We start from the raw sequence: 25,505 nt of genomic DNA, 5'->3' as shown, positions 1-25,505 counted from the left end.
GATTTAGCATGCAAACCATGTTCTCCACAACAGAGTTCCTATCCTTCCCCCATAAGAACTTTGATGTAGGTATACACGCAGGTGCCTGATCCTCCACACATGAACTGAAAACATTTACAGATCAGATGAAGAGGTTTCAGAAATACTTGCTGCTTCATGCGTGGAGTTCCCAAACCCATCCTTTTATTGTATTACATTTTCATTTGAAGTAAATATCTATTTTCAATTAGCACACATTTCAAGAGCGACATGCATCATTTAGAGTGCTAGTTTCTCTTCCCCTCATTATTAGAATAGGAGTCATTGAAGTTTAACTAACAGCATTTTAAAAGACTCTGCTTTAGGATGACTGTGCTAATCCACCACACACACACACCTTCTGCATGCATCTGAAATTCTCTTACCTATCACCAAGGGAATGAAATATGACAATGGGTTGTTTCCTCGGCAATTGTCATGATACTATCTGAACACTGGTTTTATGAGGGAATCAACACCTCTCAGGCACTCAGTCTTGGCACATACTATAGGTGCAATCCACGTCTTTTCTAACGGAATTAACTAGTTCCCCTATATCAGTAAGAAAACCATAGCTTTGTACAATATCTTAGTCTAGAAATACTAAAGGCAATTCCTCACACTCCATAGAGGCTAACTTGTGATTGCCCCGATGCTCAGTTCAAACTCATGTCAAACTATAGTTTGGATTAGCCACAGCTCAGAACTATGATCATGGTTTCATCTTTTGCTTTCTTATCTGCTCAGCCCTCTTTTCTTCAAGTGCATCAGCCTTTAGAGCTGCGACAAGGAACCTTTGACCTTCCAGAGGTTGCTGACCTACAATTCCCATCAGTCCTAGCAAACATGCTCATTGTGAGGGTTGTAGTATAGTAACACCTGGAGGGCCATAGGTTCCGCCCCCCATCTGCACTAAAGCAGCAACAGCACAGCTATGCACCCCCCTTTTTGCCCTTGACTGCTCCAGCAATGCAGAGCTTTCCACCATTGCACTAGAGAGGCCTTATAGCAAATTAGGCCATTGGTACTATCACATTGACAGGCACTGGCTCTCCAGGATTTCAAAAGGGGTTCTCTCCCAGCCCTACTTGGATATGCTGGAGTATACATGATGCAGGCCATCCAAAGTTAAGTTTCCCACTTCAGCACCCATCCACCCCCCTGCCACCACCAAAGGTCACATTGGAAGGGGTAGCCTGTGAACTGTGAAGCAGTTATGTGGCTTAGCTCTCTTCTGAAAAGAGGGAACTATTTGGGATTTGGATGAACTGGGAAAAGTACTTAAAAAGAATAAATGCTATGACAGAAGCCAGCCCCTTTCCCATTGTTTTCAAGTACAGAAGAGAGTTATTGGTGGCAGTTTCCACATGCCCTTTTAAAGAGCAAACTAGTAGTGGAACCTGCAGCCCAACAACATAATAAGACCTTCCCCAATAGATGGTTCACAGAGAATGTGCTCTCAGTTTCCTTACCAAGGCAAGGGGCGCTTCAGGATGCATTGCAAAATGTAAGGGGGCTTATAACTGTGCTTTCAAAACTCCAAAAGAACATTATACCATCAACACGAAGTTAACAATATGTTACAGTACACTGATCCAAAAATGCACTTAAAGAAGGCAGCAAATGCACTTTATGCACACACCTTAAGGGTGGGAAAACAAAAAAGAGAAACTGACACAATTACCTATCCCTAGTTGTGACCAATACTTTCCCCCCATCAATCCCCACCTTTATTTATTGATTTCCATTTATGAATTGTTTCCCATAAAATATATCAAACTGATTCACAGCAAGAAACGATTGTACCATTTCATTTATAAAAACAATCTGAACAATAAAAACAAAGACATCACAACTAAAATAAACTTCAGATCCAAAACACACAAAACAGAGAGAGAATGGGAAAAGATCCCCACTTAAAAGGTTTGCTGAAAAAGGGGGGTTTTGCAATGGGAGCCGAAAAGTCAACAGAGATGGTGTCTGACTAATATATACTAGGAAGGAGCTGTGAAAGGCTAGGTGCCACCATGCTAAAGGCCTAATTCCTACATCATAGGAAATGGACCTCCTGATGAGATGATATCTGTAGGAAGCGCCTTACTGGCAAAGCACAATGATTGGTTGTTATACCCTCTTTGCCACTGCAATTGAATAAAGATTTATAGGATTTGGCCATCCACAGAGGTTGCACCCAACAGAAATCCTTCCTCTATATCCACAGAGTCAGCTCTCTGCCAATGAAGCGGAGTTATAAACATAACAGCACTATTATACTTCACTCATTATGCCTCATTTTTATTGCAGGGCCTCATTAAGTTAAGCAGCTTCGGTGCTTAACTGCCTCTCCTGGCCTCTTAGCCGGGGGGCCCTGGCCCGTATTTTGTCATCAATCACCACTTTATTAAACACACAAGACAAAAAAAAATTGCTATTCTGTACACTCCTGCCCATCAATCAGGTCTATTGCCTCTCAGGACCTCTGCTTGCTTCCTCAATGCACGGGGGCCAAATGAATGTCAGCAGCACCTTTTTAATCATTGGGAATTTCTAATGTAATTATGAGCAGATTAAGGGTTCATTCCAAAGAGAGAGAAACGCAAGTCACACCTCCCTTTTGCATTGTCTGACAGAAATGAATCTATCAAAGCAGAATGGAAGGAAACAAAAGCAGGTGGCAAAACACAAACATCCCTAAGCCAAGGGTAGGAATACTTAATTTCTACCCCTCCTTCTGTTTGAGAAGGATCTCCAAGATAGCTTAGGTGGGGAAGGGGGGAGAGAATCAAACCATTTAATTAAAGAAATGCAATTAAATCTACAAGTTTGCTCTCCATTTTAGAAATGGCCCTTATTTTAATACACTTCTCTTGCAGGAACATAGGAAGCTGTGAGTCAGAGCATTGGGTCCACCTATCTCAGTATTGCTTTCACTACACTTGAGTAGCAGCAGCTCTCTAGGTTTTCAGATGGGTACATCTCCCAAGCCTACTTGGACGGTGCCAGGGATTGAATCTGGCACCTTTTGCATGAAAAGCAAGTACTCTTAGCACTGAGCCACAGTCTAGGTTAATGTCCTCATTTACAATTTGGACTATGTCTTCATCCACCCATGCAGACATCCACTTCCCCCACATACATATTGAACCTCACCACCTTTAAAGCAACACCCACCCCAACTTCATTTTAAATATATTCTCTGCACCAACTCCACCATACAGAATACAGCTTGGCTAATGGTGGAGTAAATATGCTTTTAAACACACAAAAATCCAAAGGCAGCAAAAAAGTTGACAGGATGCTAGACGAAATATTTATTTAAGATTGTATCTTGGGTTCAGCTGACTGCAATCTACCACAGCAATCTACCACCCATCTACTATGAATTTAAAGTTTGAGTGCCATAGAGCCTAGCGATAAATACTTTCATCAACTCATCTTGCAATTTGTGCTGGTCTGACATTATTGCCAGCTTGTTCGCAATATAGTTCCAGAGACATGAAGTCCACTGTGCTGGTTGAAATGGCTTAATTTTCTTATAGGCAAGAACAGGGCTTCAACATTTGTCTCTATCAGCCTGGAAGGATTCAAAGGAAAGTTCGGTGTAAAGGCCTGGACTAAGTGCATTCTTTTAAAACCACAGTGGTTTTGAGGGAAGAGAAAAACATGCAATGCTGAGCTGGGACCGAGCAATGGGAGCTCACCCCATCGCGGGGATTCGAACCACCAAGCGTGGACATGTAGGACTTAACAAACCACAATCCTGCAGTCAGCGGGGTTTTTTTTCAGCTGGAACTCAGTTCCGGCACCTCTCAGGTGGGTTCTGACACTGCTAAAGTGTGTGCCATTGTCATTCTAAGAGAATGAGGGAAGTGTTCATGGTGAGTTCTGGTACCTCTTTTTCTAGAAAAATAGCACTGCCTGCAGTGTATCTTCACCTAAAAGGAGAGCTCCAATTAGGATTCCAACCAGCCATATTCTTTTCCAGGAGTCTGCCTCCACCCCATTTTCCAACTGATGTTCAATGGCTACTGAGCATGCTCACTCTTCAGTGGTACAGTGGTACCTCGGGTTACAGATGCTTCAGGTTACAGACGCTTCAGGTTACAGACTCCGCTAACCCAGAAATAGTACCTCGGGTTAAGAACTTTGCTTCAGGGTGAGAACAGAAATCGTGCTCCGGCAGCGCAGCAGCAGCAGCAGGAGGCCCCATTAGCTAAAGTGGTACCTCAAGTTAAGAACAGTTTCAGGTCAAGAAAAGACCTCCAGAATGATTTAAGTTCTTAACCTGAGGTACCACTGTATTTTTAAATTTTGGAGGTGGTGGTAATAGGAATTTGCTCCTATAGGCTTTAAATTATTCTCCTGAGCATGTTGATGCCTTCCCTCTTGGGTCTCAGTGGCTCCAATTATGTTGACCCTCGCCAACTGAGTTCACTATTATTAGAAGAGGGAAGATGTCCCCCTGGAGTAGCTTGCAGCAGCAGGGGAGGTAATTGACAGTACTTCCGCTCTGCCACTTTTGTGTGCCCCCCCCTCAAAGTATGATCCCAGTTCTATGCTTAGGCCACTGTCTAAATGCACATATTTAAACATGTGCAAGTGGACACCTTTGCCAAACTACAATATGCTTACAGCTGCTAAAATAAAGGTTGTTGAAAGATTGCTTCATGTAGATCAATGGAAGGATTTGCTTAGTAATTCAGCATGGTAGGTTGCACAATAAATACATAACCAGGGCTGCAGTGGGAAAACGACAATATCCATAACCAGCAGCTCATCATTTCCATCTCTATGCCAAACTAAGCATCCAAGAATAGCACCCACACACAAATCATTGGTTTTCTGTAGGCAAGATGTTTTGGACGGCAAGTGGAAATCAGTGGGCAGTACAAATGGGGCAGCGGAAAGCAAAGTAAGAAGAATCCAGGTCAAGGTCACTTTGTATTATGATTTGACATTCCATTTTAAGATGTTTCCAGAATACCCACAGAAGAGTAAAGTGACAATATATACCGTATATAAAGGCTGCAGCGTTCTGTCTCAGGATGAAAGGAGGCTGTAGGCACCATTGCAAAAGGCAACAAAAGGGCATTGAGCCAGTTTGCAGAATCACACAGCCTTTTATTCTCCCCACGCATGGTGTACATTGACTGCTGCTTCCCCCCACCACACACACACACACACACACGCACAATACTTTTCATTTTGTTTGGGTGGCCTATTCCCCTCTGGTATGATCCCACTGTATTAAAAAGATAAGCATTTTAGAGATCAAAAAGGTACAATGGAGGCAGAGTGGAAATACAGAACCCATATATAGCAAGCGATAAAGCACTGATAGACTGTGAGGCTTTGTCAGGGGGAGGAGAGAGGAAAAGGATGAAGGGGATGTTAGAAATGAAGACAATTTAGAAGGGTCTTTTATACCTCAAATGCAGAAATCCAAGTGACCAGCAATTTTCCTTTAAGACAACTGATTTGATCAAAGAGGGCTTTGAAGACTTGAAAGAACTCCACATTACCTAGTTTTATCTTAAATGTACATCTTAAACCAATATTTGGAGCATGACCAGAGAGAGAGAGAGAGAGAGAGAGAGAGAGAGAGAGAGAGAGAGAGAGAGAACATTTTCAGAAATTGTTCCTAGCTCAGGAGATGGAGGCTGCCTACATGCAAAAAATATTGAAGACATGGAGAGGACGAGAGAGTGTGTTATACAGCATGCAGACACTTACCCAACTGAACAGTGCTACAGCTATTAAAGCAGCATTGGATGACATTTCAGCTATCATGGGGCCCGAGAGCAAAAGCATTTCTGATCTCCTGGAAAGCCTCATCTGACTTCTCTTCTAAATGTAAACGAGTTGCTCTTCTGACACTGAGCTGCCAACAACACTTCAGCCCTTTCACAAGCAGTAGGAAGCTTTAACTTTGAGCACCAGCCTGGACTGGTTAAAAAAAGAAGAGGTTATAAAATATCCAGCATTTTACTGCATGAACTATGGAGGAACAATTTAAACAGCAGATATGGCAAAGCTGGCCACCTAGCTCAAGCCTTGGTCAACACTTATCTTCAGAAATACCCCAAAGCATCAACCTGGTTTTTTAAAAAGCAAACAAAAACAAAGAAGCAGACCTGTCGCAGCAAACAACTTGCTGCTCTTTATTTATGTAGTAGGTGCTGTATGGAAGAGATGCAACAAGGCAAGGATAAGAGTAGAAAGGAAATGGACTGTCAATGAGCAATGGGGAGTTATATAACAATGAAGAAATCAGTAAGGCAGCAAGGATGTGGCAGATGAAGAACAGATGAAGGGGCCACCCATACTTTCACTTGCCCTGTATTTTTATTGGCTTGTGAACCAATTAATTCACTCATGAGAGCTTTTTATGCTGTTCTGTGGCTGTGCCATGGGAGTCTTGCAAAAATCTGCTCAGAGGAAGATTTAGGGCAGCCCAACTGGTTTCCCCACACTGGGCATCAAGATGAGAAAGGCACCACAGGATCAGCGGTGGCGCAAGCTGATCGGGCGCCTGGGGCGGTGCACATGCCCTGCACCCAGGGGCGGGGCCAGCCACCTCTGGGGTGGGGCCAGCCGGGACAGGATGCTCTGCGGGGCCTCCAAGGAGTCTGCCTGCCTTCTGCCACTCAGCCACCCTACAGTTGAGGGGGAGGCAGCGGGCGGACCGTTTGGAGCAGCGCAGAGCCTGCAGGCATCTAAACCACTGCGTCAATCCCAGGAGAGATGTGTGGCTTGGGTGCGCTGCAGCCCTGCAGTGAGTGCTGCCCAGCATTTTGTCACACACACCCAGTGGTGACACCCAGGGCAGCCCACACCCTTCCTCTGCCCCTGCACAACTATGACATGGTGCATATGCAGAATGGAAGACTATCATTCTGCACATGCAGAATGGAAGACTAATGGAAGGCAGGGGGGATGTCAAATTTTGGCCTTGCGCAGTGTGCCACTGAAATCTGAAAGACCAAAGTCCTCCCCTTGTTTGATCTTGGCAGATGTGTGGAAAATCTGAAGAGAGATTTGGCCTGCTTGATGAACCAATTATAGATCAGGTTTCTTCAAAGCTCAGAGTACTGGACTAGGACTTGGGAGACCAAGGTTAAAAATCCCTTCTCAGCCATGAATCTCACTGGTGACCTTCAGCCAGTCGTTGTCTCTCAGCCTAACCTACCTCACAGGATTGTTATGTGAATAAAACAGAGGGGGGAACCACCTTCTTGGAGGAAAGGTGGGTTATGCGTGTAATAAATAAATTAAATAAATCAGGCACAGCCCTAATGAAAGACAGGAGGGTCAGAGCAGTAGCTGAAAATGGAATTGTCAAAAATAAACAGTTTGGATATAAACTGCAAGCCTGATCAGTCTTATTCTCCTTTTTGCCTCAGCACTTTGGATGGTGAATCTGTCGCTTTTTATTTCTCACTTTGCCTGTCTTAAGTTCAGTTCTTCACATTTCTGCATCACATTGCAGTTTCCTTTCTTAAAGTCCTCATGAAAATTCACTAGCATTTTAAAGGTAATTTATCCTATTATGCACATTTTTGTATGCAATGTGGTCTAATTATACACATTTTTTCCAAAGCAATTTTCCCTAATATAATGTATTTCTGGATGTTATTTTTCACTGATGCATACATTCTTATGCTCACATTACCCTGGTAGAAACACACAGAGAAGTGCTAATTTTCATGGATGGCTATGTTTCAGTTCACACATTGTGTCATGAAGTGTGAATTAGGTAGGTTCACCTGCAAATGTGAACTGAATCCAATTTATCCCCTGTCCCTACTCAACACCAACAATTACGGTACTGCATTGCTGAGATAAGGCCGTCAGCCTGAGTCAAGCAACAAGAAGGAATTCCAACCTCCAACTTTCAGGGGTTCCCAATAAACAGTGAACCCACCCACTAAAACATACTGGGGCACTCCACATTAATCTCTCTCATGATCGCTTTCCAGAACTTTGGTCACAGGTCTGAGGCAATGTTCCTTCCTGCCAAGAGCTCAAATCACTGCCTCCTTTTTGCAGGAGCCAGAAAACAAGCCTCATCTGATTGCCCGCCTTCTCCACACAGAGCAACTTGTTCAATCCCATAGAAGCGCTGCTGCTGCCACCACAAGGCCAACATTAAAAGAGCAGTGCTACCACTTTGCAAGCTGAATTAATATTCCAAATGCATGTGTTTTATTTAGGGGATGGTGGGGAGAGAGCAATCTCCCTCCTTTCAATATGCCTGCATTATTAAGGCACCCCACATTTGTATCTGGGCTCCTTTCTAGCGCCAGCAAGTACACAGCTGGGGGGAAAGCCGCCGATCATTTCGAGCTCAGTTTTGGGGAATGGCTATTTGAGTCGCCTGCAAATCCCTTAATGGTGGGCAGTGACCAATCAGACCCCAATCAGGAAACATTCTTTGAGTCACTAAGGGCTGCAGCAGACAGAGCACAGCAGTAAAGGACATGCTGGAAGGAAACAGGCTTAATGCAACTGGGAGTCAGGAACGATTTATTAGGAAGCCCAAAATGGTCTTTCCACTTCTAATCTCTACAGCACTGGCAGCAGCTATTCTGGCCCAGCTGAGCAGATGTCAAGACTGCAATCAGCTGGAACAGAAGCAGTTCTGTATCTACAAGAATGAAATGTAAGATCATTTTGATAGGTTTCATTTTCTCCCTCCCTCCCTCCCTCCGTCCCTCTATGTGTGTGTGTCTTTCTCCCCCACCCCCAACCCTCGCATTATTTTTCTCAGCTCATGAATGACAAGCTCCAGCCGAGACATAGCAACCAATGATACCACAGGGCAGCTGATGGAGATGCAAAGTGATGGGCAGCTATGAAATTCTTACAGGCTCTTATGCAGGAGACTGGAAGCTAGGGGCTTTGTCTGCTAAATAGCATCTTGGCTTAATGGCCTAACATTAATGCTGCCAAACCAGGGGCCGTTTTCCCACATCTTTTTTGTCTCAGGGCTGGCTAATCTATGGCTCTGTGGATAATGTTGTAGTACAATTCCCATAATCTCTGGCCATTAGTCATGCTGTCTGGGGCTGATGGGAGTTGTAGTTCAACAACATTCAGAGGGCTGCACGTTCTCCACCCTTTGTAAATCATCCTGCTCTTCTTCCATGGAACTTTGGACAGCAATACATGAGGTCCTATCATTAACAACAGACATGTGAGTTAGGTTAGGGTGAGACATACTGAGTGACCTTGAGCTAATCACTGAACTTCAGGGGTGATGCAGGATTTGAACCCAAGTCTCCCCAGTTCAAATCCAACACTTCATCTGCAACACATTTGCCCTGCAATTGAAAACTAGATCCAATGTGCAGCCAGTGCAACTCAAGACACCTGCAATCTACAGTGGAAATTGCACAGACTTCATAATGTGGAATGTGAAATCTCTGCATAGGGAATTCATGCAACACGCCTTTTACCGAGAGGCCCTTCACAGTGCCCCATCTCTGAACCAAGAAGTTGCTGTGAAGCTGGAAGCCATTGAATCATCTGCCAATACTGTTGGAAGAAAGCAGACATTCAGTGCCCACTAAGCAGAGGCCTCCAGCAGTTTCCCACAGACACATTTGGTTTCTACAAGAGTCACATTGCATATGCCTTGTGCACCATGAAACAGATGAATCAAAAGCAGAGAACATATGACAATATAGCACCTGACTTGGGGACACAGTTTCCAAGTCAAGTTATGAAAAAACAAAATAAAAAACAGAAGCACCACAGATAATTCTCTATCCATGCAGCAACAAGAAGCTCAAACACTCATTTTGACCAACATTTTCTGGGTGCCTCACATAAGGAAGCCATTTATAAAAACCAAGTCTACCACACATGGCTAAACACAACACAGTCTACCAGCCATGTAGGAAAGTCCAAGAAAGGTGCAATGAACTTTTGGCTTTAGCTACCTGTCTGAGGAGTAGTCACACTATATTACTGGCTGGATTCAAGTTATGCAGGACTTCTTTTAAAGGTGCTCACAAGCTAGAAACAAAAACAAAAAAGCCCAGTGAGAAGTTCTCATCTGTTTTGGCAAAGCCACAAGACTTTTATGATGTTCACTCAAAGAGCACTAGTTACTAAAGCTTCAATTATGACATAGAGCTATCAACATTTATCCTTTAAAGCACAAGGATCTCTGTCTGTCAAGGGCTTAATGAAAAACTGTACTGAGGACTTCAGAAATTGCCACAATTAGAGGGAGACAGGATGTATGGTAGAAGCCCACAGATGTGCTCAGAAATGGTTCCTTGGGATGATTGATTGCTCCATTTGAGAAAAATTCTCCTCCCGCCTTCCAGGTCAAAATGGATATTGAACTCATTCCCTTTTGGCCCTCCCCTGCAAAGGGTACACTCCCCTATTTATATGACGCATCTGAACTTATTGTAATACAGACTCCTCTTCCAGTCCACCTGCTCTCTACAATTGTCACATCATGAACCAGAATTGAAAAGAAATGGGGTGAGTGGATGTTTATATGCTGGTGAGTGGGTAGCTGTTTTTTTGGTAGAAGCCTTTTGAATAGGAGTTGTTGTTGTTGTTAATAATAATAACAACAATAATAATAATTGAATTTATATACCACCCTATACCCAGAAGTCTCAGAATTTTTGATTCCTGATGTAGATTATGTATTTGCCACTACAAGTAAATGCTTCTAGTAAAGATAACACTTTACACTGTACTTTCTGAAGAAAGGATAGGGGCAAGAATACATGTTTTGTTGCACAATTAACCACAGAATGCACAGGGTGAAAAGTTGTAGCTGAGCACCCAAATGCAATAGCCGGACTGACAGCACTTGGATGGGGAATTATACCCATTTCTGCTAGGATGTTAGCTAGCCATTTGGAAAATCCTACAATTGCAGAAAATTGAAAATCTACTTTTGCAGATAAATGTCTGGAACAATGCAATGCCACTTTTTGGCAAGGCAGAAACATGGACACTTTCACACATCTCAAATCTATTATTCACATCTGAACAGCTGCTTCCCAGGGCATTTGTGAAAGGAAATTCCCCAGCAACCAACACCCCTCCCAACAACGTGTCTGAATTAACCGTGCCAGAAAGATTGTTTTATCAACTACTGCAGAATTAGGACACTTGTCTTCATGGCCCAGTGGCTTCCCGTAGACATGCACTGAGTCCTCTTCCCTCCCACCCAGACTGAGCTGTAAATATAGACATAGGCCAGATGCTGAAATTGCTATAGAAGAGGATATCAAATACACCTCCAGCTCAGCTTGATGAGGTTTTGATGCAAATAGGCATCTTCTGAAACACACCACCTGTGCACTCATGCAAGAACATTAAGGCCTGTTGGCTTCTGTCCAAAAACAATCATGAATGACTTAGCAATCTTCTCTATCATCCCTTTCACCTGGAATACAAGTATTTTCTATGCTCATACAGAACATTCCACATTGGCCCACCCAGCAGTACAATTCCTTTATGTTGTGTGTGTTTCAAAACAGCTCAACATATGCTAAGCCATCCACTGTTTAATGGCAGCAGAATTCAACTTCTTACCCCACACTTTTCATGCTATCCAAAAAATGAATCATCAAACACTACAACACCAATTAAAATATTTTTCCCACCCCACAGCATGATTTACAAACTTCCTTCCCAAATTTTCAGGAGTCTGAGGCGGTCCCACCCACATAACCTACTATTGTCCTGTCAGTCCACGTACTTAAACTACAAATGAATGTACACTTATCTTGCTCAAGTACCATCATCTACTAATAGCAGCAACCCACTCTTCTAAATGAACATCTGACAGCTTAAATACTACCACTTCACAATTGCTGTTCTAGAGCAGACATCCCCAACCCTGTGCACTGCAGATGCTGTTGGACTACAACTCCCATCAGTCCTAGCCAGCATCCTCCGTGGATAGGGATGGTGGGAGTTGTAAGAAAATAAATAATAAATAAATAAATAAATAATAATAATAATAATATAATAGAAGGCACCAGGTTGGGAAAGGCTGTTCTTGAGTTATCTCCTATTATATAGATCCAAACATGATGGTGATAATCCATACAAATTAACCTGGAGAAGATTGCATGAAATGAACTGCTTTCCCTTGTTCTCTTTCCCATTCCCCCCGCTCCCCTCCGAAAGGAGATCTGCTTCAGCCAAACTGGTCATTATGCAAGTTCAGTCAATCTAGCTTGTTACTGAGCACCCAAGTAGCACTGACATTTATTTAATCTTCATAGCACTGTTGACTATGTACTTAAATATTGCACAGTTATGGAAGACATTTGTTTCCAAGAAGCTTATGCTAAATCGCTGTGATATAAAGGAAACACTTAGCCATTATTGACATTTACTGACTCCTGGCAGTATATAGTCTATGTTCTCATTTGTGCCATAGAATATATTTGGAAAGAGTCTGTGGTAGAAAAAATAAGCAAGGCTCTTCATTTTTATTTCTTTTTAGAGAGCAACAGCAAAAGACAATCAGTGAGAAGTAGCCGGCTCTGCATAGTAGGGCAGGGTGGCAGAGCTCAATAGATTTTATGTAATGTAACATGCTTTCTATTTCCTTGGAGTATATGGGGAGGGAATGGGCTTGGAGAATCATCTGTACATGGAAGAATGATTAGCATGCATTTCTTAAACTTGGACAAAATCGTGTGCACAAATAAGGTTCCCAGCAAGATGTGGCAGCCAAAGCTATATATGCACAGCCTGGCAAATACTTGCAATACTACTGACTGGCAATTTGGAATGGGAAGCAGATGACTGGGTTTGGCCACCACATCAAGACAAATAACTGATTGCATCCAACTGGTCCATATATCACAGCGCCAACGGCTGAGTGTGCATGGAGCTGGATTGGATCTTCTGTTCAAGGAGATAGGACCCCTGCAATTTTTATGGCTTTCTGTAAGGCAGCAGGGTAAAAGTTTGTAGATCAACCCCATTGTTTACCCAATGCCAAGTAAGCAAATGGTCACTAGTTTTCCTTCAGCACAAGTTCAATCACACGTGGCTGTGAGTTAATCATTGTTCACATCACAGTGAAGTTTAAGGAAGGTGATGCAGTTAGGGCCAGTAATAACACAAGAGGGAAATGCTAGTTTTGGTACTTAGATATACTCTTTTTCCTTTTCTTCAAGAATGGAGATAGAAAGTCCAATTTCCTTGCTTGGAATCAAAGTTAATCAGTACCTCAAAAAGCTAACATGGGAGGAGGGGGTGTGCTAAACAAAGGTGGCAAAAATGGTTGTATCTAGACTACAAAATTATAACCATTCCATTTAAAGAATCAAATATTTTATCAAGATACAGAGAATTTAACTCTCACTTCTTATAGATTACACTCAATTTTCACTAAGAGGTACTATAATTACATCAGTGTGGCTGGGCCTAAAAATGTTTTTGGGGAATACAACAATGCAAATCTGAGTAGACTGCATGATCGTTTTAACCATGCCTCCAATAATAGCACTATCAACATCATGATGTGTACATAACTACACTGAATGTACTCATGTTTAAATTTACCAAAGAGATTTACAACACACCCTTCCACCATTAATTTCTTCCTTCATTCTCTTATTCAGTGCATATTAATGTGCCCCACCAAGCATAGAATAGCCACGGGGGGTAGGATTGGGGACACTGGGAAAGCCTGTGCATGTTGGCTACCAGCCCATAATGAGCTGATTGTGTTCATCTACCATCATGTGCTGCTTTCGAAACAGCACATGCAACAACTGCTTGCTGAGTATTCATGTTGGCTTTTTAGAAGATGAATCCTGTGCATGGCACAGAACTTACTGGTCAAAACTTAGAACCAACTTGCAAAATATTTTGCCTTTCACTGCTACACACTTCGATAATCATGTGAATAGGGTAATATATAGAAAACATGGAACTTCAGCATATGTTGATTCTAGTACATTGTACAACAATCTTCTCTATTTGGGTGCCCTCTAGATGTTGTTGGACTTCCATTCTTATCAACCTTGGCTAACATAACTGACCGCCAGGGATGGTGGGAACTATCTTTCAAAACATCTGCAGGGCACCAGTTGTGGTAAGGCCGAACTACAAGATTAAAGTCTGTACACACTACAGTGTTTCAGTGAGTAGTCATGAGTTTCACTTCTAAAACAAAACAAGAGGGGGTGTCTTCTGGTGTTAGAAATGGGTAGAGACTTTGTCCTATGCAAAAACCCCAACCACACACATGTAGAGTGTATTTGTTGGAGAGTGATGAACTCTACTAAAGCAATTAAGTAAGGGGAAACCATATTAATACTTATTTCTGAAATCATTAACATAGATTCCATTCATTAACATTAATGCAAGCTATTCAGCAACTCAGGAACAATAATGCCTTAAAAGCAGTGCATTTTTTAAGGAAAGAAAGGTGCCGGTACTCACCACGAAGTAGTTACAGTAAGTGACACACTTTTAACATCTGAAGAAGAAGAAGAAGAAAGGTGCAGGTACCCCTGCAGTACCCCTGGAAGAAAGCACTGCTAAAAGTATTTAACTGGAAGATTGTACTTAATGGGGAAAATACCTTCTCACATGAGAACCTAGCAAGTGTGATCTCACAGCAGACATTTAACACATGTCAGAAAGTTTTAGACAGGGAACTGGCATAATAGTTGCTTCTGAAAAACTAACAGCTGCATCAAATGTTTAAAACTTCTAAGGCACAGCAAAGTAAAGAGCAAATTTGGCAAACATGTGTTCAGCACAAAAAGGTGCAGGCAACTCCTTGGTAAGTGTACGTGCATTGCAAACCTGTGGTTGCTTCCATGAGAAATGTGATAAACCCTTAGAACTCAAGCCTCAGTACATACAGAGTTAATTGCTGGAATTGGCTGCCAACATCAATCCAAAGAGCTGGTTGGTACAATTGTAGTCAATTGGTCCACCTCCATAGCCCCAGCTGCTGAATGTGCGCAGACACCGTGCATCTAGGTGGGAATGTAAAGACCTGTGTGACATGTTCTGACACATTACAACAGCCTCTCAAGGAGTCGTTGACCAAGCAGAAGGGATGTTAACATTTTCAGGTATATAAGGAGGACCTGGGAGGTCTCTGCTCTCCAGGGGCACAACCATACTGGATCGACATTTGCTTCCTCTTTGGTTCTTTAGAGAACTGAAAATGTTAGCATTAAGTTGCAGAAGAGGGTAATGGTAAGGAGGGGAATCATGTTGAAGAATGCACCTCACAATAAGAGGCAGCGGGAGGAAGGTTGCACTGTCGCCAAACGTACAAACACAAGGAAAAGCCCACCTATGGGTTCAAAGTGGGAAATTAACAATTTTGTGGAGATCTTCCAACGTTCTGTTTAATATTTCTTAAGAGAGCTCAAGAGCAAGGTGGATTTCAGCCTTGGGGTGGAGGTGAGAAAATAGCTGGTGCCACCCCTCGTAAGTGATCCCTAGCTTCATATTTCCTGCAGTACTGTTCTATAGGGCAAGGGTTGGGAACCACAGGCCCCTGGGCCAAAAGCAGCCCTCCAAACCTCTCTGTCTGGTCCTCAGGACTCTCCCTGGGCCACTACCCTCAACCACAACCCCTACTACCTCTGCTTCACACCCTTCTTGCGTGTTTTTGCCTGTCTGGGATGCGTCCTTGAAATCCAACAATGCCTCTTTGCTGCAGAAACTAGCCTAGTGTACAAAAGCTTCCCCTCCCCATTCATTGCTCCACCCAATTTTGCCTCAGGCTCCACCTATGTCTGATGTTTGGATCTTGGAAGGTTGGCCAGAAAGGAATGCAACCCTCTTCTGAGGGAGTAAGTTTCCCATCCCTGTTGAAAAGTTTTAGTGAGTTGCTGTTGAATTCTGTAATTGTATTTTATGGCCTGTAGTTGTTATGGGTTGTTGATTTTTCAATGAAAAGAAGTATATAAATGTAAATAATAAGGACAGTAGTAGGCTTACAGGGCAGCTTACTTCCTCACAATACCAGGGACAATGTGAACATTAAAGTGGTGACTAGGTCAGAAAAATAGGTCCCCTGCTGCAAAGTGAGGTATCAAGCGTGGGGCCCCAAAGGCAGGGAACCAAAGCACTGGCAGGTGCCCAAGGATGTCAAATGCTGATGCCAACCATGCTCAAAGGAATATTGCAAAGATTACATTTAAGGCTATCAGCAAATGTACCAGGAATAAGCTGGTGTATTGCTACAAGTGTCCTCAAATTTGATCAGTTATTGGTTTGTTTAAAAAGCTCAAAAGTTAACTTTGTTTCACCTCATTGCACCAGTGGACAAGTCTCTCCCCTTTATTTGCACTGTGTGCTATCAAGTTGTCTCCAGTACCAGACAAGGCAGAAGACCTGGAACAGTCTGAATTAAAGGCATAGCCCAGTTTGCAAAGAATCAGATGCACAAAAGCAGCAGATATGATTCCATGAAGATTCTTCCTTTAATTAATGAATTCTTCCAAGAAGAAATTAAAGGGGAAGTAAGTTACACCAAAATAAATGGCATTTACTTCCATGGGTTTAGGAATGGGCTTAAGAATGAAGCAGCAGTAGCTCAATGTAAGCATGTCAAGAAGGATTGCACTTCAGAAGTTCTTCTTTTCTGAAGTGCATCTCACGAAAAGGGAAAGAAAAGTCGACTTCTGCATATTGTATACCCTGTTAACAGAGTACTTTAAAGCTAGACAGGGCAAAGCAGTACACTGTCTTATGCAAAATACCTTTTCCTAACTCTGTCATCTGCCTGCCCTGCAAGAGCATTAGCTTCCTAGGAGCAATCTGGAATTTTGCATGGTAACTACAGCTTGCTGCAAGTGTACCTGACCTGTGCACACCAAGTACTTAGTATGGCAGTGTATCTCAATCAGGGCTGCAATTCACTCTTTCATGTATTTGCTGTAGGAAATTCCATTGTAGTAACACAGTACACGCAGCAAAAATTGACCGCCATGGGCGCCATGGAGTTATGGGGGTTGGGGGGTGAGCAGCATTAGCATTACTTCTCTTTTTGAACTGCTTTATGCTCAGTACATACATGTAACCCCTATCCTGCAATTCTTAGAACTTTCCCCTACACAGGAGACTGGAGTTTTCCCATATGAAAACCTGGAAAAGGGTCAAAACATTGTCTCTTTGATTTAGTTACACTTACTGTGACTTGATGTAAGTATGCAGGTACTGCGGAAATGAATCCCCTCTTTTGCGCTGGGGATTTGATTCCTTCTGGAAGCACATCTTCCATTAAGGACTAAAAGAAAATACTTTATAAGACCTGCAACACCCTCCTCACCAAATATCAAACACAAAGACAGCAGGCTAAGGAATAAGAACTCTGTAGCGCTGACGGTCCTAGCTCCACTTCAGCATTATCAAGGAAGTCCTAAGAAACATCGGGCTCTTAATGTGGGCTTTAAGTCCTGCATAATCAGAGCTTAATTGAAGGGCCATGTTCCACTCCAACTTATACAGAAACAAAAGTGCATGTATCACAGTTCTTGTGAGAAGGGGGCTCTTTCTTCCATCCTGATCCCTGATCAGTTGCTTAGTAGACCATTCCTTTGTCCTTTGGGGATTTTTAAATCTTCAAAGGTGAATGGTGGCAGGAGCAAGCAACTGGAGACTTTGCTCCCCTGCCCTCTCCCTCTGTGGAAATTGGCCCCAAGAGATATGGCAAATGAATAAGCTAGGGATATTTAGTGCAGCTATTGTTAGACTGTAATTCCCATCATCCCTGACCATTGGCCATGGTCTCTGAGGATGATGGGAGTTAGAAGCCTATCATCATCTGGAGGGCATGACAATGGCTACCTCTGGAATAGGCAGAGGCAACAGCAGGGAGGAGGTGGTGAACCCACCCAGGGTGGTAGGCTTCCAAAACCTGGAGACACCACTGAAATGGACCTATAATGAGGTCCTTATGGTAAACCACAGCCCATAATATCTGACATGAACGTGATGTACCTATGCCTATACAAATTCCTTTGTTTTGCAACTTGGTGTGATTTAGACCTCCATGCCACCGACTCTCAATATATGGTTGTTGTTTTCTCTGGTGTTCAAGTGGAACTGGAAAAATGCTAACCCATGCCCCCCCCCCAAGTATGCTCATTTTATCAGAGTTAGAGTCATGAGTCACAGAAGAAAACCCCCCAAAGGATCAACCACAGCAGTGCCAGGGGCTCCCTGTGTGTGTGACAGCAAAGTTCTACTCAGGGGCACAAGGAGGATGTAGTTCAGCTGTGACCGGACGTCACCACACTCCAGATCTGACAGACGGCAGGGGGCCTCTCTGTTTTTGTTGTTCCCATCCTAAAAATACTTTCATACCAAGGAATGAGAATGAGATAAATAAGAGGGCAATGGGGGGGGGGGACCCTACAGCAAACACACACATACACAAACAAGAACTTCAAGCTTTTTTCTATGACAGGGTCACTTCTCTTTCCACCAAGGCACACGGTTGATGCCTCTTGCTAGCAGGAGGTAAATTGCCTTGTGACATTATACCAGTTTTTGTGAAGCACTATAGCCCTGACAGCTTAGGGAAAGCAGCAGCACAAGGAAAAACAACCAGCAGGAAAGGAGGGAGGAACACACAGAGACCAAATATACGCAACACTGGCAGCTGTCAAATTTCTGAGCCAGGACCTGCTTTTCTCATTGCCAACTATAGAGACAAGAACCCCACCTCCCAACACGCCACACAAAGTCACAGAGAAGAGGTTTCTTTCCCTGTGCCATCTTAAGAGAAGCCAGAGCCCGACTGTTCACAACAGTGCATTTTAAATCTGAGTCTTTAGAGATCATATCCTTAATTATTTCATAACCTCTCTTAAGACCATAGGCGCGGGGGGGGGGGCAGTGAGACCAGGAAGTTGGCACAGTGGATTTGCCACTGGACATTTACATGTTGTAGATACGATTGAAATCTGGCTTTGAAGAGCATGTCTGAAAATTATTCTGCTAAGAGGCTTTAAAAAGGCTCGGCGGGGAAGCAGAAATGTATTAGCAGGCTCTTCTCCAAAAAGGTAGCTGCACTTTACATAGTGAAACGCCAGCTGAGACAGGTCAAACCGATACCTGTTTAGCCAGAGCTGAGAACGCACAAAAGTATAACATGCTTAGGAAGCAATTATAATAATAAAGGACTAGAGACTCCCACAATATGGGTCGGGGCTATGTGCCAAGTTTCTCCCCCCCACACACACACACACCAGACATACTCTCTCCTAGCGTAACATCCCACAAATGCAAAGAAATGAACAGGTGCACTTGTTTGGCCAAGTGTAAGATGCTGCAGGATAGCCATCATGCAGACCTCTCAAACACCTACATAAAGAACCTCCACTACATTTTGCATGTTGTACTTCTATCCACATCTCTTGTGTGCACACAATAGTTCCTTGCAGATCTGAAGGGAAACCTATTTGGCTTCAGGCCAGACTCTCAAACATTGAATTGCATACTCTTGAAGCAAGCTGCTCTGTGTGTGTGTGTGTGTGTGTGTGTGTGTGTGTGTGTGTTTGTGTTTGCCAGCAAGATACTGGATGATCTTCACATGGGACAAGACCTTAGGAGCTTGTCATGTAGCTACAAGGACTAGAAACGTACTTGTTTCCAAGCAATTTGTTAATCGAGACCTCTGAAATTCTAACAAGATCCCATAGGACTCACAAAAAGCCACATATAGTTTGAGCAGGACACCAAACAACTTGCCATTGTTGTGACATTGTGGGAGTCACTTCATAATGCAAGGCAAGTAAGAGGAGAAAATTACATCCATATTTTCATCACCACCTAAGTGTTGAAACATAGTGCCTTTACGGATACACGTCTACTTATGGACAGAAGTCAATATGAACATCAATAGGGACTGTATGCAGCAGCTGAAAGGAGAAAGCTTTCTGAACACATCTCATCCCACTAACTCCTTTAAAGTAGGCTTCAAGTGCCGGCTTGGTATTAGCCACCAAGCTGATCTAAGCAGTGATGTAATAATTGTATCGAAGCCAGCTACACTCCAGTGGGCTAGTAACCCAGTTTCATGCCATCAAACCTAGCTGCACACCAATGAAATTAGGTTCTTCTACAGGAAGGAGCAGTAGCAGCTCTGAGAAAAAGAGACTTTGCCATCACCTCGCCAGACACTAAGGAGCTATCAGAGGCACACTGGACAGGAGAATCGTATCCAACCATGCTGAACAAAGCAGCTGCTTTTAAATACCATCATCTTTATTTTAACAGAGCACCAACTTTTTTAAAAAAAGAAGAAATAAGGTGGAAAAAAGAAACTCAAACTTCCAGTCTCCCCTACATATCCATTCCCAATGGTATCTAAGGGTATGAAGGGAAACTGCTAGTTCTTTTAAAGAAGGGGGGAAGTGTTCTATATTGCAAAAGGACCTGAATCTCCACTACAAAGAAAGCATCAGCTTTGGTGCGGGCTTATCAATTTAGTAATTCTTTGTTTTAAGTGCAAGAGAAGCAGCATGGAGAAAAGGCACTATGATACAACATAGGCAGCAAAACTAGAGCAGTTGTAAACAAACTGATAGCTGCACAGTCTCATGCTTTCAGAAAAAGAGAATGTGATGGGGTACAAAAGCAATTTCTCGATTAAGCACCAAAGCACTAACTTTTCTTCTTAATTTAATCAACAGATGGACCTGTTGTGTTCGGTTTGAAAAACAAAGCACACACACTGGTCCCCAAGAGCTATGCTGGGATGGTGGGTGAGCAAAACACAGATGGCACTCAGCTTTGGCACAAGGTGATGGTGGGTGTTTCCAGGGCACATGGAAAGCTGAGTTATCCTCACTCCCCTTATTCCACAGGTGAGTGCTTTTGCCCGCAGCCATGAACAACATTATAATAACCCAGAATAATTTATGGGTCTATTCTCCAGACATCTATAAAAATGCAGGAACAGTTGCTGTGGAAAGATGCAATGCATGTAGGTGACCCTAAAGGGAAAAAAAACACACCTGCCCATCAGTTCTCTGCACAGTGTTTCAACATAGGACATAATGGACTTCAAACCCAAATCATCTCACTGGGTGTACCTACTGCTCCCTCTCCTGTAGAAGCAGACAAGTCAAATTCAAGTCAACGTGACACCCCAGGAAAAAATGCACGACTGTTCTGTGTGCAGCCTTTATGTATCCAATGGACACAGATACCTGAACAGAAACAATCAGGAGACTATAATTACTAATGCCTAAGAGGGAATGGTAACGCACCTTCCCGCTGCGCCGCTATGCACGCTTGCTGGGAGGGTCTAAGCGGCACTTACTTCCGAGTAAACGCGCACAGGCTCGGACTGCCTATCATCCTCTCATCATCATCATTTTAGAAACTCATCATCACCTCCTCTTCAGTCCTACGCCCCAGAAGCCAAAAAAAAGAAAAGAAAAAAGCACCCCCTCCTGGTTTGGCTATATATGGAGGAACAGAAACATTTGGAAGCTTTTTTTAATAATAATAATAATAATAATAATAATAAATAATACACGCCAAGATCTCCCCTCCCGAACAGTAGCTGAAAGCATAACAATAGCAAACTCATTCCGCCCGTCCATACCCCCGTTTTTCTTTTTGGTGGGGGTAGATTTACAAGAAACATACACCAGCCGCTTAAACCCTTCACTTCCAGCTGAAACAGCGATACGCCAAGAAGAAGCGGCGGTTGGGGGCTGGAGAGGAATAGCAGGGGGATGAGGAAACCAGCTCCAAAAACAAAAGTCATCGGAGTTCCTTCCTCCTCCTCCTTTTGCCCAGCTGCGAGAGACACATTGGCCGCAAATGCCTTCATCACCACCATCATCATCCCCAACCCACCTGGAAAGTTAAAAAGAAATAGAGAGAGAGAAAGAGAGAGAAACATATATAGATGGGTCCTACCTTGACTGAAGAGGAAGAAGCAGAGGAGGACGAGATCTGTCTGAAAAGCTTTCATTCCTTAAGAGTTCGGCGGGGAAATAAGAGAGACGAACTTGCGCGCTTAAGCAGTTTCGGGGGCTAGCTGTATCTGCCTCCCGGTGCTCTCGCCTGCCTTCTTCTCTTGCCGGAGCCGTCTTCCTACACACCGGCGAAGCGTTCGCTGGGTTGGCAGCAATAGCGGCGGCGGCGGCGGCTCTTGCTTCTGCTGCTAAGGCGGAGATGGAGTTTAGTTGCTCAGCCTCGCTCGCTCTCCCGGCGCCTACCTCCTCTTCGCTCATGTACGCGCTCTTCTCCGCTCCATTCCCTGGCTCTCTCAGCCTCGCCAGCCTCCTCCCGAGGAGCTCCTCCCACAGCCGCTGCCTGGACTGACTGACACGCCGACTGGAGTAGTCTTTAAAGAGGAACGACTTGCGAGCAACCTGAGAGAAGGAGGGCGGTGGGGTTATTCTCTCCCCCTTCCTCTTTCGCCTCGTCCTCCTTTACAAAATCTGTGCTGCTATGATTACAAGTTCAAGTAATATTTTTTGTTGTTGTTAGTGCAGCCTGAGACAGCCCGATCCCTGCGCATGTTTTGCTCAGAAGAAGCAAACCCCTTCTGAATTCAATGAATCGCCAAGCTCAGGGAAGCCTGCCTGTGCCACCCGCACACCTGCCGGAGAGAATCTCGCGCGGAAAACGCTGAAGTTTACTTCTGAGGAAACGGCCCTTACGCGACTATTCCAGGAGTGCTTTCTCAGAAGCAAACCCACTGCGGTCAATGGGATTACTCTCTAGTAAGTGGGCATAGAATTGCAGCTGTAAAGGGTTGGTAGGAAGGCTTCTCTTCTACAGGAATGAAATTAACATCTCCCCACCCTGCTCCCTTCCCCCTCTGCCTGCTTTTGAAAGGGAATCTTGCAGCCCGATCATATGCATGCATTTATTTGCTCTGGAAACTAAGTCCCATAGATTTCGATGAGACTTGCTGCCAGGTGTACAGTATATGCTTCGGATGGCAGCCTTGCCGTGCTGATCTAATACATGGTTTACGCTGAAGAAAGTTCCACAGAGAGCCCAACTTACTCGCAAGTAAGCGCATAGACACGCAGCTCCCGGCACAAAAGAAAAAAGACCCGGAGATTCCTATTCTGAGCACACATACTGGAAAGTAATTTCTACGGAAAACTCGAAGCATGCATGTACGTATAAGGTTGGACAGGGAACGGTGGCTCAAATGCCGCGGGCTCCTATGCCTTTCAGAACCGCGCAACAGAGAGAGGATGTTTTAGCAGGTGCAACTTCGCTCCCTCCATATAGAATGCAAGATGGTTCTAAGAAGCAGAAGAGCACGCGCCAGTAAAGAAGCTGGCAATCCTCCTGAGCTACAGTTTGGATCCCAGGCAGAAAACAGAGGAAAAGGATGGTTGATAGTTGCGACTGAGTAAAATAAGCCTGCATTGTAAAGAACCCACCTTACTTGCTTTTAAGCGAAGTTCTCTTTCTCCGGTTGTAAAGGGAAAGACTTCAAAATGAAACAGCTATCAAGAGCGCAAAGCGCTACAGTCCCTTAATGCCGCAAGTTCTTGGAAAGGGTGGCAGGTGAATAACCTGCTTGATTACTCTTGAGACTAACACCTGAGCTCTTGAAGATTACCTTTCCTGGAAAGCAGTGCTGCCGAGGAGGAGGGGGGGGAAGCTGTCTGAAAAGTTATTGTGAGGTATTTAAAGGGCTTAAGGCACAGGCCCCTAGCAGACGTTTGCATATACTTTATAAAAATTCCTCCTGAAAATGTAACAGCATTTTAACTAAAAAAACGACAAGAGAAAGAGGTCCTGGAGCTCAAGCTCCCTGGGCAATTTCTGTGTCTCTCGTTTTTCCAATCTTAGGGTTCAATTCTTCACAATTCCACACTAGTTAAGATTTTTTAAGTCCTCATGAAAATTCATTCAGCATTCTAACATGAATTTCTCCTAATGAACACATTTTTGTATGCAATTCTGCCTAATATATGCATTTTTGCAAAGCAGTTCCCCCACCCCTAAATATAATGCCTTGTGGATGTTGTTTTCAATAAACTATAAAAAACACAGAATAATGTTTGTAACAGTATTGTTATGCACATTTTACCCTAGTATGTGCATTTTTGCACACTACTTAGCTGGATAACTGCGGTGTAAAATTCAGAGAAGCAAGAATTCCAAATGATGGCTGCATTTTGGTTTGTGTGTAGTTTCAGAAACTGCAAATTAGGTAGGTTCGCTTTTAAATGTGAACTGAATCAGATTTTACCCTTGTCCCAGCCTTCAAAGCCCTACTGGCTGTGTATGGTTGTCAGCTTCTCCCTGTCTTTTTTAAAAAAAAAACAACAAAAAAAAAACTAGATCTCAGGTGCTCTACTAGATGAAAAAAATCAACAGATAATGTTAACCACTATCCTGGTATTTCAATGCCATAAAAAGATTTACCCGTTGAATTTCTGACCTGCCATGGAGCAAGCCAGCACACATAGAAGTACTTGGTGGCAGAGTGGGGGGAGAGTAGATGGTAAGTACACACCCTGTATTTTTTCTATTTTATTGGTTATTGTTTTTATACCATCAGAACTTAAATCCTAAACTTATTAATTTTCTTTAGCAAAATAATAATTTGTTCACTTATTAAGGGAGTTCTCTGTTATTATGCAGGGTATATGGATGGTTATATAAGTACTGCTTGTTCTGATTTCTTAAGCAAGTCTTGACACCTGAGTTGCAATCTTATTGTTAAATGAAGAGTGTTTTTCAAAACAAAATAATAATTATTTGATTTTTTTCACATAAGGGTTTATGTAATCCTTGTCCTCATTTATCCCTTTCTCTTTATTGTTTCTACTGGCAGACGTAAGAGAAAAGTGAAATAATGTCCTTAAAAAACACAAAAAAACATTATTTCTGAAATATACTCAGATGAGCTTCCACAGGAAAGCAATTTCTGAGTTGTAGGAAAGCTGCTGGGAATATATATATATATCTTCACCAGATGCTATTTCTTATAATTCAGTATGTGTGTGGTTGTTATTAGGAGAGATCCTGTGGAGTAGAGTTGTTCAGTCTAGACCCAACTGAGCTCCTCTTTCATGTACTGCAGCCTTTGCCCTCCAGATGTTTTAGACTACAACTCACATCAACTCTAACCAGCATGGGGCTGATGGCAGTTGCAGTCCGAAATGTCGGGCTGTGGGGGGAAGGCACCGGATTGGTGAAGGCTAATATAATGTTAATAGATATTTCACCAGCCACTGCAGGTTTTCTTACTACAGTGTTGTCACAACAAAACAAAATCCATCGGGGAAAGGGAAAAGGCCTTGTGGTAGATCCTATGTTTGGCATGCATGTCGTCCCAGGTTCAATCCCCATCATCTCCAGGTAAGGTTCAGGAGGACTCACATCCTAGAAACCCGCTGCAAGCCAGTAGACAATACTGAACTGGATGGACTTGACATAAGATTACTTCTGATGTTCATAGTTCTCATGTAACCTTAAAGCAGACCTTCACAATTTGTGACATGTCAGAA

At 43.3% G+C, this 25,505-nt stretch overlaps 1 protein-coding gene across 2 annotated transcripts in view; it reads right to left on the bottom strand.

Moving 5' to 3' along the window:
* The window catches only part of KIRREL3 (kirre like nephrin family adhesion molecule 3), a 738,195-nt gene extending 715,765 nt beyond the window's left edge, over positions 1–22,430 (bottom strand). The window contains exon 1 of one of the 2 annotated variants that reach the window (XM_053367286.1): positions 21,934–22,430. In XM_053367286.1, coding sequence (XP_053223261.1) covers positions 21,934–21,988 — 55 coding nt within the window. In that variant the 5' untranslated portion in view covers positions 21,989–22,430. The remainder of the gene's footprint in view (positions 1–21,933) is intronic. The other variant, XM_053367287.1, reaches the window with a different exon arrangement.
* Positions 22,431–25,505: the final 3,075 nt, after the last annotated feature.

Source organism: Podarcis raffonei, chromosome 15, assembly GCF_027172205.1.
Source record: "Podarcis raffonei isolate rPodRaf1 chromosome 15, rPodRaf1.pri, whole genome shotgun sequence".
Taxonomy (NCBI): domain Eukaryota; kingdom Metazoa; phylum Chordata; class Lepidosauria; order Squamata; family Lacertidae; genus Podarcis; species Podarcis raffonei.
This window is presented reverse-complemented; position numbering and strand designations above follow the sequence as displayed.